This window comes from Acanthochromis polyacanthus, chromosome 20 (genome assembly GCF_021347895.1).
Source record: "Acanthochromis polyacanthus isolate Apoly-LR-REF ecotype Palm Island chromosome 20, KAUST_Apoly_ChrSc, whole genome shotgun sequence".
Lineage (NCBI taxonomy): Eukaryota > Metazoa > Chordata > Actinopteri > Pomacentridae > Acanthochromis > Acanthochromis polyacanthus.
The window spans coordinates 16424434-16440107 of NC_067132.1; the positions used below are offsets into that span (position 1 = coordinate 16424434).

Sequence of the window (15674 nt, forward strand, 5' to 3'; positions counted from 1 at the left end):
TCCAGTCAACAGAACTAACAACTTCCCAGCTAACATAGGGCAGAAAGCAGAATACACTTTAGACAGGCCACCAGTCCATCACACAACTATACACGTTTACCCTTACACCTATAGCTAAGTTAGCGTCACCATACATCTCTGAACTTTCCAATTAAGCCGGAGCATGGTGAGAAAACCCATGCAGGCACAAGAGGAAATTCCACACAGACTCCACAACTGACCGACAGCCTTGCTATGAGGCAGCACTGCTTTTTATCAAAGCTCTGACAAGCTCTTGGTAGTGGCCTGGGGCAGCAGCTTTGGGCTTAGAAGACCAGGCTCCTATCTAAATAAATAGGGAGAGAGCCATAATTGATATTTCAATGAACATAAAACATACTGAATATATAGAATCACCAGTCAGATATGATAATAGAACTGCTCAAAAAGTTTAGTGACTTTGACCCCTAACAACAGTAATATTTTATCATTAAAGTAAGCTTATGAGAAACAATATGTTACAATATTGACAAATATACTTACCAGGATACATTGTTTGAGAATTAAAACTCATCTGTTGTTTTTGTAGTTTAAGAAAACATATAAGGTGGAAATCAATATATATTTTTAGTGAATTAAGGTATGCTTATTTCTTTTCATATCAGTTGAAACAATTTAAACCACGACAAACGTTAGCACTGAATTTAGTTCCTCCATCCACAGATTTAAAATTTCTAAGCATGGAAAATGCAACAGTAAAGTAAGAACTAATTAATCATCTGACATGTAATTCCATTGTTAAGGTGGCAGAACACAATGCAGTTTCTCGACACTGTTCTTGAGTCAATCCAGCAATAACATCAGCTAGATATTATTATTATTACTAAAAATATTAAAGATTAATCTGCACTCATACAAATGCATTATGGCAGTGAGTCATTATGTCTACTATCAGGACCCTGAAACCAAGTAGCTAAACTGACATCTGTCTTCAGCTGTATTTTATTTGCATCTGTGATTTTGCCTACAACTTTAGCTAAAAAAATAAAGAACATGGCTTTAATGTATTTTGTTTGTTAGAAAGCTGCTTATCTTTTATTAAAAGGCCTTCCCGTCCTATTCCTGTGGTAACAGGACAATTAATTATCTAACATAAATCTTACAAACTACACAACCCAGGTGGGACTTGAACCCACAATCCCCAGCTCCGGAGGCTGATGCCTTATCCATTAGGCCACTGGGCCACAGAAAACATCACATTCATACATTCAGTTTCATTTATCTGATGATAAATGAAGCCTTCATTGTTGTGAATGGAGGGGAAAAAGTACCAACCATAAACAATTTAACAGCACTCTTCATTTGCTGCAAAATTGTAATTCCTGAGTGTCTGAATCTGTCAAAGTTTGAGGAACTATGAAAGCTGCAATCCATACTGACCTTTGCTCTGAATGAAAGCTAAACAGGAAACGTCTTCATTGAAATTTCCCCGCTGACCACCGAAATCCCAATTGAAGCTTTTTTAAGAAAGAGGGTAAACCAAACATGGTCAATGAATGCCCCAGCCCACGCACTCTGTAGGTCACGAATTGTGAGGCAATTAACAAAATATACTAGAGCACGAAACGGGGAATGATTTAAACCACAAAGCCTAGCTGGGTCATGTTGTTAATCATTGTGCAAACAAGGTTTTCCTAATCAATAGCACATTCCTCAGAGCCCCCATGGCCCACAAGAACAACAAGGAGATGTTTTAACCCAGACACAAAGACCACATCACTGTTATTTTTAAGAATAAAATGCCTTTGTTTTGTGACTATTTATAAATGCTTAAAATATATTTCTTGCTTCTGTTGTCGAGACATCACAAACAGTTTACTCACGACATGTCATGAAGAAGAAAGTCTGACCAGTTACTCAGTGCTGTGACTTGATCATTCATAGGAGCACAAAAGATACACTAAAGATGGAGCCAATTAAATCAGGTGCTACTGAGACCATAAAGAGGAAGAAACGAGTGCTTTTTTGGATAAAATTTTGAGATTTTCCAGGACCATGAGGATGAAAGCAGAAATTTAAGGGGTGACCTGACAGCTGTCTCTTGTCACAAATGCCATCTGCAACAAGTCACTGGTTTGAATCCGAGTTGGCCCACACCGTTTCCGCATGTTATTCCAGTGCTTTCTCTCCCCATATTTCCTGTCTCTTTCTACTGTCACCATCTAATTAATATGGACAAAAAAGTTTAAATACTGGGTGGGCCATTAGTTTCCATACATAAGAAAAATGATCATTTTCTGTTGGACAACTGTTTTTATTTATATAATGTGCTCTAAATGATTACTATTGTTTCGAAAACACATATTAATACGTGTTTTCCACTGTTGATGAACTTGCATCAGCACAGTTGAAGTTATGCTTGTAATGGTGTTAGTGATGCGTTCCTTGAGGTGATTTATGTCTCGTATCTTCAATTGATACACCATGGCCTTCAAGTGCTCCCAAAGATGGCATCAAACGCTCTTTTAGGGTATCTGAAACATTAAAAAAATACGTATTATACATTTTCCGATGTACGGAAACCCTGTATATGTGAGTAGATTGATTGAAAGAAAATGTACAATGGCAAACAAGAACTGTTATAGCAGCAAAAGAGAAATCAAAGTGTATTTCTGTTTGGAGCACACTGTTCTGTCCTTTTTTGAGATGTTTGTCTCTAACTGCATTAATGAGCAACTCCAGCGTGGCCATATGATAGGAATTATCCTGAATGTATGAGCTGCACACATCCAAACCTCATCTGTGACTGAGCTTTGAGAATGAACCAGTCACAAAACTTTCTTTTCAAATAAGGGCACCTTGCCATAAATCCAAATTAGCTTTATTATTTATGCATGTTTTCTTGTTGTGGTGTGATTACACATCCTCAGGTCCTCTCATTATTGCAGCCGTGCTCTACATCATACAATGTGATCCCAGTCCGCGACAAAATTATATCCGCTCAATTCTGTGGAGCAAAAGCAAAGTGCTGCCCTGAGGTGGAACAGTGTACATGCAATTAAACACACACAAACATCCATTCGCTTCACATGCTACAAAGAACAGGAACATCCAGTGATACTTTGCGTCATTCTCGGTGGAGGTATTATTCATGGGAGGTGGGTATTTCAACTAAATCACCCACTGGTAATGCACACTGTAAGAAAGCTGACATGAGAAGTCAGAGCTGTATTTTGTGATTTTAAATCATGCATGTTAAGCTTTCTCAGCCTATACAGCACACAATTGTACATTTATCCAGTATTTATAATGTTACCTTTGTGTTTAAAAGTCGCATGTATCCAGGAGCGCAGCCATTTATTTATTTATTCATCAATTTATCTCTCAAATTTGACTGATCGATTAAGTGTTTAGCCTATAAAATGTCACAAAATAGTCAAAAAAAACCCTCAAGATTAGGTTTTTGATATGATTGTTTTGTCCGATCAAAATACAGATTCCTTATAGAAATATAGTATTTGTGAGAAGATGGAAACTGTGAATGTTTGACTTAAATAACCAACAAATTATCAACATTTTCACAGATTTATTTTCTGTCCATTGGCTAAATGGAAAATGGACAAATCATTTCAGCTCTATGGCAGAATGTATTTACTTGTTCTAAAGGTGGGTGCAGCTAGACATGGGGTTCTTCACTTTTAGATAAGCAAAAGTCAGACAAAAAACTTAAAAAGTGATCTATAAAAAGAATGGATTCACCGATCTCCTAAGCTGCATGTTAAAGTTCAGCTCAATAGTTAAACTCTGAACAATGCTGCGACACTTTTTTTGACCTTTATGGACATTGATTTAGGCCCCAGGGCAACTTAACACCTGAGTATATTTGACAGAGTGAATCACCTCTCACTTGTGATTCATCCTTGTCATGTTTCAGCTTAGTGATATACTGGTGGCATACACAAATTATATAGTTACACTCCTTCCTGAATCTGGTCTTGTTGATGCTGATAAACTGGCACTGACACTTCCCGAAAGTTCATCCTACAAATGTCATGAAATTTGGTTAAAACAGGTGATTCTAGTTGCAGCCACGTGAGCTGGGCACATTCATAGTCTTGGCATATGGATTTTCAGAGCTGATAATTGTAAAGCTTCTAGTTTCCGGTGATGTGACAACTTGTCCACAGGAACACAATGAGTTTTTCTTTTTTTCCTTTTTGTGCGATAGTGCTGATGAGGTCCTGCCTTGTCCCTCGTAATCAAGCTGATTGATGAAAGGCTCATCAAAAAACGCCCACCACAGTCCTGGGTTACTGTCTGATGGTCGTACTTGAGCCAGTGGGTCTCCCCATGTTCACTAATTTAAAGTTGTCTGCATGTCATTGACTTCCTGATGGACTGCTCTACTGCGTGACAGACATCAGGAAAAGTCCAAAACACGAATCCTCCATTCTCAAAGGGATGCAGGGTGGGGTGGGGGCAGTTTAAAGAGTGGGAGGAGGGGACTGATGCATCCCTGTAGTCTAGAATCACTGTGTGTGACTGACGTTCTTGATTCATCATTCAACCGGCTCAGGAACAGCATGGATATATAAGGTGGAGCACACCTGATCAACAATAACGACTTCAGACCTCCACTAACGGACCTCAGCCTGCTACCAAAGTTCAGGGTGAGTATTTGTAATTTGGGATTCACTTTAGATATGTTTTATGTATGCACTGCATGGCAAATTAACCGAAATAAATGAAGCTGGAGCAAGTCATGTATTTAGGACATTCTCTTAGGATGCTAAGAAGAAGATGCATTACCTAGTCTAACACGTAGAACTCTGTGATTGATAATAACATGACATTAATACACTCTTATATCCTATGAAATAGCAACAGATCAGGCACTTTGGATGACTGATAGCTTCTAATGATAGTTTGAATGGATTTTTACAGTCTAGTAAATTGATTTGAGCTTAAAACATCCACTTCATAGTATTTTTTTCAGCTCTTATAAAAATGTTGCACCATGCTGATATCAGGAAGCACAATTTTCTAAGGAGCTATAAAGTACAGCATTTTAATTATCATGATCTTGCTTGACTGAAAGGTATTTTTGATCTCTAACTGGAGCAGTTTAGGGTTTTCGTGGATTAGCGTGTATTTTCAATGCTGAACGACTCACCAGCGTCCCCCCTCCGTCCCCTGCAGTGCCTTCAGACACTCCACAGCATGCTGCCTGGGAGAGCGGCTCATGTCCGGCACTGCGTCCTGACAAGCCGCTGGCTGCCCGCAGCTCTGGCGCTGCTGCTGCTGCTCTCCTCCAGCCTCAGCCGCGCTCACAGCACCACGGTGGAGCACGACTTCCACATCGTCCACAATGTCGACAACAGAAGTAAGGATTCGCTTTTTTGCTTTCTTTACTTGTACCTGCACAACTTGACGGAAGTGGATTTGCTCTGATAGCCAATTCTGACAAAGAAAAGGAACAAAAAAAAGATGTGAAGGCTGAAAATTGCACTATAATGTAATAGTTAAAGACAGAACAAAAGCAAAATGTAGAATGTCTCTGTGGATGTCATAAAAGACCCCGTTTTACTTTATTGCTTAATATTCCTATCTTACATCCATTGTCATTTATTACTCAAGTTTGATTGTCTGCAGTTTATAAGAGCTGCCTCTGAATCTCAGGAGGATATTTTAATATTATTAGTAGAGACATTAAATTCCATTTTATTTAAGTGGAGAAATATCTCCATCTAAATATTCAAATGCACACTGCGGTTGCTGTAAAAGGTACATAGCCTATTAATACCTATATACTAACCTAGCCTGTTTTGTCCTCAAATTTTTTGTAGTTGTATGTAAGCTGCTGAATATTTGAATTTCCCTCAGGAATGATAAAGTATCTATCTATCTATCTATCTATCTATCTATCTATCCATCCATCCATCCATCCATCCATCCTATGCACACACATTGGATATTTGGTCTCCATACTTGTTTAAACTGTATATTTAAGTAACTTTGCTAAATAAATAGTTAATCATAATGTTCTCTGCTGTTGTACTGTATACTGAAGTACAGTTAAAGATTAGAAAGGAGTAAATATCTCACTAAAGATTTTGTCAAACATCAAGAAAATGTGTCTTAGTACAGTTTCTTTATGTGTTAAAACAGCTCAGTGTATCATCCAGAGTCCAAAATGATGAAACCTGACAGAGAAACTTGAGAGGCTACACTTGATATTAAATTGGTGTCTAACTTTGTCATTTAAAAATTACAAATGCACCCATTTAAAAGCAAATCATCACAGAATCATTCTGCTTTCTGCCTGTGATATTGGTCATTTAATGATTATGCTCATGCTACTACCAGCACCGAGAAACATTTTCATCATTTTCCTAACAATGAATTCTGTTTTCAAACACTGTGTACATGCTTTTTCTTCATTTCTCACATTTGACTCTAACTGTGCGTCCTCCAGGTCCAGAGATAGACCCGTTCTGGTACGTGGGACGTGGGGTGAGACCCATCGGACGCTTCGGGAAGAGGCACAGCAGTGTGGAAGCTCTGGGCAGCGGAGGGATGCAGCCCGTCGTCAGGACGTTGGAGCTGCTGCTCAACAGTCTCAGAAATAAGGAGAACCTCGGAAAAGTGCTCGACGAGGAGGGCAGGGATTGGTTACCGTGACGACATCCTCTCCTCCCTCCCTCCCTCCAACAAACTCTGTGTCTTCGTTTTTTGTTTTTTTTTAACTTGAGGTTTCGCTCTAGCTCTTAACTCTTGTACTTCTCTATGGTGTGTGTAATGAGATTCAGCAGGTCTTTGATGAAGTCATTCCCCAAAAGAATCTGTACATAAAAAAGCATTCTATATTGATTAATAAATCCAGATGTTGTGATTATAGTAGTTGAACAATTTGCTTGCAGCGTTCCTGTATTTACAGGTGCACAATAGGGTGATGCAATTCACCTGCATCGACAATGACGCTTAAAAAACAGAATGATAACATTGTAAATGAGCCAGAAAAAGGAATTACAACATACAGTACATTCATGGTTACAGGCTCTACTTAAATCCATATTTTGAATAACTTCATTTGCCAAAAAAAAGAGACAAAACACACAATAAAATCAAGGATGATAGCATCATGAGAATATAGCACACAAAAAACCCTTGAGAGTTCATTTTAAGTTTGCAAATTTTATTTATTTCATCATACATTTTCTTTTCTCAGAGTACTGTGGCACATAGAGAATCTGCATTTTTTGCTTGTTAATATTTTCCCCAACATGTCATATGGATTGCAACAAACAATTGCACATGAGAGTGACTGGCCCGCCTGTGGAGCCGTGCACAGTGAACCTCTTCGTAGTCCTCCACACCGGATTTGAACAGGAACAAAAGTAACGTTTGTTTTTAGCTCTGCGTGAATCTCATCATCTCCGAGTATCTGGGACACTGTTATAATAGTAAATTCGACTTCCAGTGTGAATCTGGCCTTACAAATCATGACAAATATACACAATCTCTTGCACACAACACCGAAAGATTTGTCAACTATGATTGGGCAATAAACACGTTATTCTATATCATATCCATCTTTTCACACATATACATATATTAACAAATTCTTTGATGAGATAATAGTATTTTTTTTTGTACATTAGAAAAATACAGGACACTGATGATTGGACCCATTGCGGCTGTGCTTCTCATGGGAGATTTTTACATCAATTTGATTAAAACCAGAAACATGCTTTTTATACATCAACACCTCTGGAGAACAAGATTGACAAAAGTACAGGATCAGTGTGCAAACCCAAAGATGTGAAACGCTGGGATGGAAAGGTCACTAATAGAAGGGGCAGAGCATTCATACAGAAGATCAGCACACCTTTTTTTTTCTTATCAGTCTGTCAGGAAATCCAACCCTGCTCTTTAGCTGTGGCCAAAAGCAAAAAGCGAATGCATGGTCAACCGAGATTCTGACTAATGTGAGTGGTCACAGAGTAAAGAAAAATCACACAAAAATGAAAGGCAGTATTCTCAAATCTAGTGTTTAAGGAGTACAAGTACACTATGAATCGTACTGGCTGCTCCAAAAATGCCTCTTGTCACCTGTGTTTTTGCAGCATTTACCATCGTCATTAGTGGCAGAATATCAAACGGTAAATGCAGGCTTACACTGAAAGCACTTTGAGTCATCACACATGAGAGAGAGAGTCTGATAGGACTGACTGAGGAGGGCTCCTTTGAGGAGAGAATAAAGCCTTTAATTTGCAATAGTACTTATTTCAGCGGTATTGCATAAAAACGTTCAGTAAGTACAAAAATAAATCGCTTGTAACAAAATCATGGTTTCATGGCATTTGTTATATAGACCGTCAGACGTCATTGTGTAAAAATCTTGCAAGATTTTCTGAATGCAACACAAAAATAGTTCAGACATGACCCAGCAAAGGGGAAAAACATGTAAAATGTACATTTTGCTCAAATAAAAGGCCACAAAGTTTGAAAGTAAACAAAGAAAACGACGAGGAGGAAGATAAATGACCTTGCGTTGAAGAACAGGCCTAGTGAACAGAGGAAGGCTTCAAGACATTATTAAAACCCTATTTTGATTTGTTTATATGTAGTAGCCCACAGCTTCCACTTTAAGGCTGTTGTGTAAATGTGTGTGCGTCTAATTAATTCTTATCAGCTATTCATTTTCAAAATAAATATGAGAGCCACTAAAAAGATTTCCACAGTCTGTGTAGTTCTGAAACTGCAGAAGATGAGTAAATCGATGCCAGTATGCTGAATATGAAGCCAAATATAAACCGCCAGCATTTGTTTAAAGCTTGAAGACTGAAACAGAGTAAAAGAGTGATCTTCGCTCTGTCCAAAGTTATCAAAATCTTGTATTATTTATTTTAGATATTTTCTTATGAACAGTGTATCAAATGATAATGCGAGAAGAATGTGAAAAAGTTTGCAAGTTGCTTTACAGAGTTATTTTATAGAGTTTTAAGTCCATTGTTTAGTTGTCCAGTACACAATGTTATGGTTTTCCTCACCCCTCTGTAAGCAAACTTCTGAAATGTCACAGAAAAAAAGAAAATTAAACGTAAACTAGACCAATAAATAAGCTGGCAATATGGGCCGCCTTACAAATTAGCTGTTTGCAAACTTGCAAAAACCGTGAAGATGCGGGGAAACAAAAAAATCTTTGGCAATATATGACAGAAAAATGGAGGGAAGCCTTCTGGAATCAATCAGAAATTTTTGAGTTATTCTTTAATCTCGGCTGGTATTAGTTATGTTTCATGATTTCTCGAGACAAAGATGATGAATAAAGTGTAAACAGCCGATCAGTCATGGTGACTTTATTGTCCACTTATTTATTTATTTAAATGTCTTTCAAAAAAGTTAAAAAAAAAAAAAAAAACACCCCATATGAGCCTATACACTTTATTTTTCATAACTGGGGATGTCTTTTTTAATGTTCCAGTTTTTGTTAACTTTTTCATAAAAATATTGTTATGCAAACAAGGCTACTGTGACATTTTGGTGGCAGAGTTTATGCTAAAAAAAAAATGTTAAAAAAGCAACCTGCTCAGCACCAAAAAGCCGACAGACACAGTTAGCATCTAGAAGAGCATGTTCAGTAGCTGATATTTCCTTCAGGAGGAGACCAAAACAGAGCTAAAAGGAAAAATATTGTACCTAGTTTAGAGGTGCTGGTAGGATATTTGTTTAAACTTCATGAACAGAGTCAGGGTAGCTGTTTCTACTCTACACGCTCAAGTCTTCATGCTTGGATGCTGGCTCCATTATCAGATTTAGCATACTGACATGAGTTTGGTTTGGATTTTCTAATTTTACTATTCTCAAATTTTTTAATTGGTCTTTTAACTAATTTGTTTCTAGCTGTGCACCTACAATGGCAGATTTCTCAAGTGTGCTTTGTTTTCCTTTATTGCCGTCACAGTGGCGGGAAAGGACAAAAACTTTTCGGTCCTGATACTTCGCACATCGAAACTCTATTTTCTGGTAATTCTTAAATTCGTTAAAAAACCAAAAGTGTTACAATCATCCCCCAAATGAGGATTACCATCTGATAGCTGTATGTATGTGTGAAGCTTGACAATCATTCAAAAACAACAACAGAAAAAAATAAAGTTCTGAAGGGTGTTTACAATACGATTAAGATTCCTCATAACATTTCATTTGGTGAAAAAGAAGATGCAGTATAAAACGCGGCTCAGCCTCTTTTTGGGACACTGAATCACAGAAAGTTTCACATGATTTTTCCACAGCTTCATTGTACATTAAATCACAATACTCTTGCAAACAGATAGAAAGAGGGAATGAGTTTTTCGTTGTCTGTACAGATATTCTTTTGGAGTCGGATAATGAGGAGTGTTTGCAGATTTTAAGGCAGAAACACTGACTGTTGAGTCACCTTTGCATTACATATTCTGTGTGTGGTGAGGAGGCAAAAACTGAGGGACAAAAGGGGGAAAGAGGCGGTCATGTCTTCTGAGAGGCGTTTAAATGATACCATGGTAGACGGAGGGATGGGTGCTGGGTGGGTGACACAGGGCAGGTGTTGGCCCCTGCTTGGCCTGGATCTGGAGGCAGACGCTGGGTCAAGGCACTGGATGTGAAGGGCCCCCATCCCTGGGGCTCTGGAGTGGCCCTGAGGGACTCGTTGTGCTGTTGACTGTCACTATGGCCGAAATACTTTCACCTGCTGCTCCGGCTCCAACTTCTCTGAAATGCAGAATAAAAAAAGCACCCTTCCAGTTCAAGAAACGCCTGGATGATCCAGCTATAAATAACATGATTCAAATGAACACAGACATCCAAGCATCAGGAGCGTGGCTATAAAGTTAGAGCATACTGTATGATGCACTGATAGAAAGCTGGAATCAATGACATGATTACACGTCTTGGGCACTGATTTTGCCCCATTGTCCTGTCTGCTGCCCGTCTTTGGAGCCATGCTGAAAAAGCCACCATGAATCAGAGCTATTGTACGAACGCGGGCGAAGGAAAAAAGAGACAAAAAGGAAAATAAAGACGGCCCCAACAGAAAAAGGCCTTTCAATGATATGAAAAGGAGCCGACTTCTTATTGGTTGATAAAACAGCCTTATCCCTCCTGTACTGTTTGTGTTTCCATTTGGCTGCTTTACATCTAATGGGGCTTTTCAGTTCGTCCCTTTTTAGCAGATGCATTCACTTTTAAATCCATTCAGTGGCCTATCTCTTCATTTAGGACAAAGCGCAAAATGTGTGATGTTAACTAAAGGTGAATAGAAGTGTCCCTTCGTCTCTGTATCACTCTCCATGTGTCACACACACACACACACACACACGTCTAAACAAGGCTGTTTACTGTAAAAGTCTGCATTTAGCAAATTCACTTCACCACCGCTTAAAGTATTGCCGACTGATGAGTGGCAGGTGGACAGCGTCTCTGTCAGAAATCTTTTTAAAAACGATTCTAATAGCTTATGTGCACAGTTTTCCTTATCTGCACTTAATTTATCTTCTCCAAACTGAGCGAGAAAGAACTTGTTTGGTACCTTTCAGTGGAGGCGCTGGAAGCTTCCTCCTCTGATGGCGAGATGAGTCCAGTGTTTGAGGCTGTAATGAGAGTTTTACACTATTATTCACCTAATACACATCATTAAAAATCAACAAACCATTCAGACTTGGCTGCCACACCTCAGCTTTTCCTTTTTAAATATCAAAGCTTAATTAAGCTAATTAGGCACCTGCAGGTCAAGAGGGTCAAAATTTTAACTTATAAATACTGATTTGAAACTTCTCCAGCTGATGTCTCACAATAAAGCGATTATTTTCTGAAGTTTTATGTTTAAATATGCAAACTGGGCCATTTGCACACTCTTTCAGACATTTGAATATTATATAAAGCCAGGTGCAAAAGTCTTGTTTTATTTGTTGACACATCAATGTGAAAGGTTTTTAACAGAAGGGATTTTGGATATTCCTTTAATCATTTCATAAATCTGAAAATACTGTCATCAATAGCTTTGGTTGTAGGAATAAAGTGTCGTATAAATTAGGTAATGATTAATATATGATCAGACCTTCTCTGTACAAAACTATAAATACAGACAAGAGTAAAACTGGAGAGCCAAAACAAATTATGTATTATAATTGGAATCTATTTAAATAGGCAAAGTGAAGCAACAGAAACATCGAAATGTGTATTGTGAATGTTTTCTTTCCATTAGTCTGAAGGAAATCAAGTTGTGGAAGCAAAGTAGTCGAGCAATTGTGATAGTCATGAATGAATAGACCCTTTAATGACCCATGTCACGAATGACGTCACAGCTTTAGCTGGAGGCAAAAGAGGCAGCCTGCGGCCGTGACCGAAAGGCGAAAGACTGAGGGACTAGGCTCTATCAACTTTTCTAAAATGTCGTCCTGCTGTGTTTTTGGATGCCAGAATAGGAGGAATGACATTGGCGAACGCAAATTAAAGTTTTATAGGATTCCACCGAACACTCGTGCTCAGAGGGAACGAAGACAGTTGTGGTTAAATGCACTGAGGCGAAAAGACTGGACAGAGACGATCAGCTGCAGTCAATTCCAGCCATTTTCAGTACAAAAAAATCGCTGATATTCTATTTGTAAATAAAAATATTCAATTCAATTCAGCTTTATTCCAGACACTCGGTCCAAATACACACACCATAAGAACAAGGACACAACAAGACACAGAAAAAAATACAATCAAAAACAATAACCCGTTAAATATGACGAGAAATACAGGGAGTATTGGACGCGCATCGCGAGGTGCATTTCCTTGAAAACGACCGATTCGTGGATTTTATACCGACTTCAAGACATGTTTTGGACAAAATAGTTTACTGGCTTGTGTCGTCTGGATGTCCAAGGTTGGATTATGGCCTTTTGTGGAATATTTTCATCTGTGTAATAATGAACCCGGAAATGTGAGTCGCGCTGTGTACATTGAAGCCGTGTATAGAGTAAGGATGGATGGATATTCGTTGTTTGTCGGACAAATGTGTTTATATTACCCGCTGTGGTAATCACATCTGAAAGTGGTTTATACCGGCGGATTCATGAGAATCTAAGCTTTCCATCAGCGTATAGTGTTTATATAATCGCGTTTGCAGCCTTCGGACATTCTTTAAATTCCTATGCAAATGAGTAAGTGTACCGCCGGCGGTACACTGAAGTTTTACGGGTTAAAAATGCTCGAGTTTGCAGCGCAAACTCCCAGCGCAAACTATATACTCCCAGTCCCGCTTGACTTCTCGCTCCGCTTTTGCCTCCAGCATAAGCCCCGCCCACAAAAAACGTCACAATGTTTGTAAACAAATAAAGGGTCTATATGTTACAAGAAAAAAAGACAGTTACACCAACCTGAAGAGGGGATTAAAATATTCCTGTATACTGTTGTTAAAATTATCATTTAGAACCTGTTAAATACACTGTAATTAAAATTGTTTAATATGTTGTAAAAAAAAACATGCCAAAACTTTGAGAGACTACACGAATATTGAGGGATCTGTGAGCCAAGAGGTTGCCAGGATCTGCGATCCGCTTGTTTAGACTTGATCGTGTTTGATTGCTAGTGCCTGCGGGAGCCGGAAGGCAGAACCGTCCGCCAAATGACGTATATATAGAGCTCCACAGATATATATTTTTGTACATAGATATATACAAACACTAGATGGCTCATGAGCGCTGTCAGCCTATGGGGAGCGACGTCGCCACATGGCGGCCATCTTGGGACAGGGCTGCTCGATCACTCATAACATTAAAGTCAATGGAGCTTGGATTTTAAAATCACTGTAGATTGCTCAATTTTCAACCGATTTTAGAACAGCTTGGTTTGTTATAAACGTCAGAGATGTACTTGTTTTACTGCTTACATAAGAATAATTAAAACCATTGAATTCATATAATAATGAACACAGATATCATCTTTTTTCAGCATAAATGGATGTAAATGTAATTTTATTATTTAGCATTGCACTTCTTTATTACTATCAGCTTTCTAATGCACAGATAAAAACAAAGCTCAACCAAAATCAATGCACAACAAACAGAGATGTTGTCTTTTCTTTTCATGAACCTGGTGCCTACATTACCCACAATGCATTTCGGCTGCAGGCTAACTAATCCAGGCATAGATGTATACAAACAATAAGTCTAAGGTCTCAATCAAAGTCTCTTAACAAGCAAATAAATACAACTACAACCACAAAGAATGTAATTTCGCCTAAAGATTCGGTTCTCAAAAAACGTTGGTCTCAGGAAAACCTAATAATTGAAAATCAGATTGTGAGTAACACCATCTTCAATGTGAGTAGCCAGGCAGAAAAGACACACAACTATGCCGCATTTTTCAAAACGAAAAGCTGCGATTTCGGAATTGAGCCTGAATCATAGCCACGTTAATAAGGTTTGTAATAAACTAAACCGTTAGTAAATCAATCAAGAATTGAGCGAGTTATGAGTGTTAAAGTGAGGAAATCATCCACCTTACCATTGACTACAGTACAGTGCGCCAGAGCAGTCCCCTGTCCTAAGATGGCCGCCAAGTGACGACGCCGCAGACTCCGTCTTGAGACATCTAGTGTTTGTATATATATAGACGTTTGTATATATCTATGTAGAGCTCTATATATACGTCATTGCGTCCGCCGCTGTGCGCCATTCGGACTGGAGTTACCGAAGGAGCATTACATTGTGTGCGCTGCTCTTTTTCGTCCGCTTCTGCAGGTGAGATCTCTGCTAAATATAGTTTTCGGGTAGTTTGTATAAGTTGTATTCATGTGATATATAAACTGTGTGTGTGTTTTCAGGAGTATTACTCAGCGGGTTATGAAGACAGAATGTTTGGGTGGGCTAACCAGCTAACTGAAGCTGTTTTGTAGCCGCTAGCCGTGTACCGTGTTTTGTAGCCGCTAGCCGTGTACCGTGTTTTGTAGCCGCTAGCCGTGTTGTATAGCCGCTAACGGCGTGTACAGTGTTTTGTAGCTGCTAACAGCATGTGCTATACAGTATAAGAACCAGTGTGAGAATCTGTGCTTTTGTGCCATTTTGCTATTTTGGTTAAGAGAGAAAAAAAAACGTTTGTATTACTGTTTGTACTGTATGCAAATGATTTCATATTTGAAATATAGTCATACGTACGATGGTGGTGTGTGGCGGATTGGGATCGTGTTTTCACGTTCTGAGATTTATGTAATAGTTATGAATTCATTATCTGAATGTTCATGAATTGTTTGTATGTTTATTGTTTGTAATAAAAATTCGGACTGGAGTTGCCGAAGGAGCATTACATTGTGTGCGCTGCAATTTTTCGTCCGCTTCTGCAGGCCGTAACACAATTTCAAGACTGAGCAGTGCATGAAAAAAAAAGCTGCATATTTTTGCCTGCAGTGTTTTGCCTTAGCGTACGAATACTAAATTATGAGTGACACGTAAGGCAGTAACATATGGCAAAGTGTGACAGTCGTTGAGAATCGGAAGCACGGCGAGGTACCTTAGACTTTGGCTTCAACTTGGAGAAGTGATTGCAGACAGTTACGTTTAACCCAGCTGTCTTCAGAGCTGATATCCTGGCCTCAATGTTTGATATCTTAAGCAGAAAGAGGATTTATTTAAGGAGCATGGTCCAACAGATACTTCTTGTTAATTTTGTTC

General features: G+C 38.7%; 2 protein-coding genes and 1 non-coding gene across 8 annotated transcripts in view; 1 reads left to right on the forward strand and 2 right to left on the reverse strand.

Moving 5' to 3' along the window:
• Positions 1-1150: 1150 nt before the first annotated feature.
• Positions 1151-1223, reverse strand: trnar-ccg (transfer RNA arginine (anticodon CCG)). Its single transcript has one exon. It is a non-coding gene; the product is annotated as a tRNA-Arg (tRNA).
• Positions 1224-4497: 3274 nt separating this feature from the next.
• prlh2 (prolactin releasing hormone 2) lies at positions 4498-6876 on the forward strand. Its single transcript, XM_022189987.2, has 3 exons — positions 4498-4649; positions 5179-5362; positions 6455-6876. Exons 2-3 carry the CDS (start codon positions 5200-5202, stop codon positions 6658-6660), a joined length of 369 nt encoding a protein of 122 aa, XP_022045679.1. The 5' UTR covers positions 4498-4649; positions 5179-5199; the 3' UTR covers positions 6661-6876.
• Positions 6877-7153: 277 nt separating this feature from the next.
• Positions 7154-15674, reverse strand: part of myripb (myosin VIIA and Rab interacting protein b) — a 136969-nt gene continuing 128448 nt past the window's right edge. For all 6 annotated transcript variants that reach the window (XM_051940339.1, XM_022189984.2, XM_051940338.1 and 3 more), the window contains 3 exons: positions 15514-15609; positions 11549-11609; positions 7154-10731 (listed from right to left, as the gene is read on the reverse strand). In XM_051940339.1, coding sequence (XP_051796299.1) covers positions 10688-10731; positions 11549-11609; positions 15514-15609 — 201 coding nt within the window. In that variant the 3' untranslated portion in view covers positions 7154-10687. The remainder of the gene's footprint in view (positions 10732-11548; positions 11610-15513; positions 15610-15674) is intronic.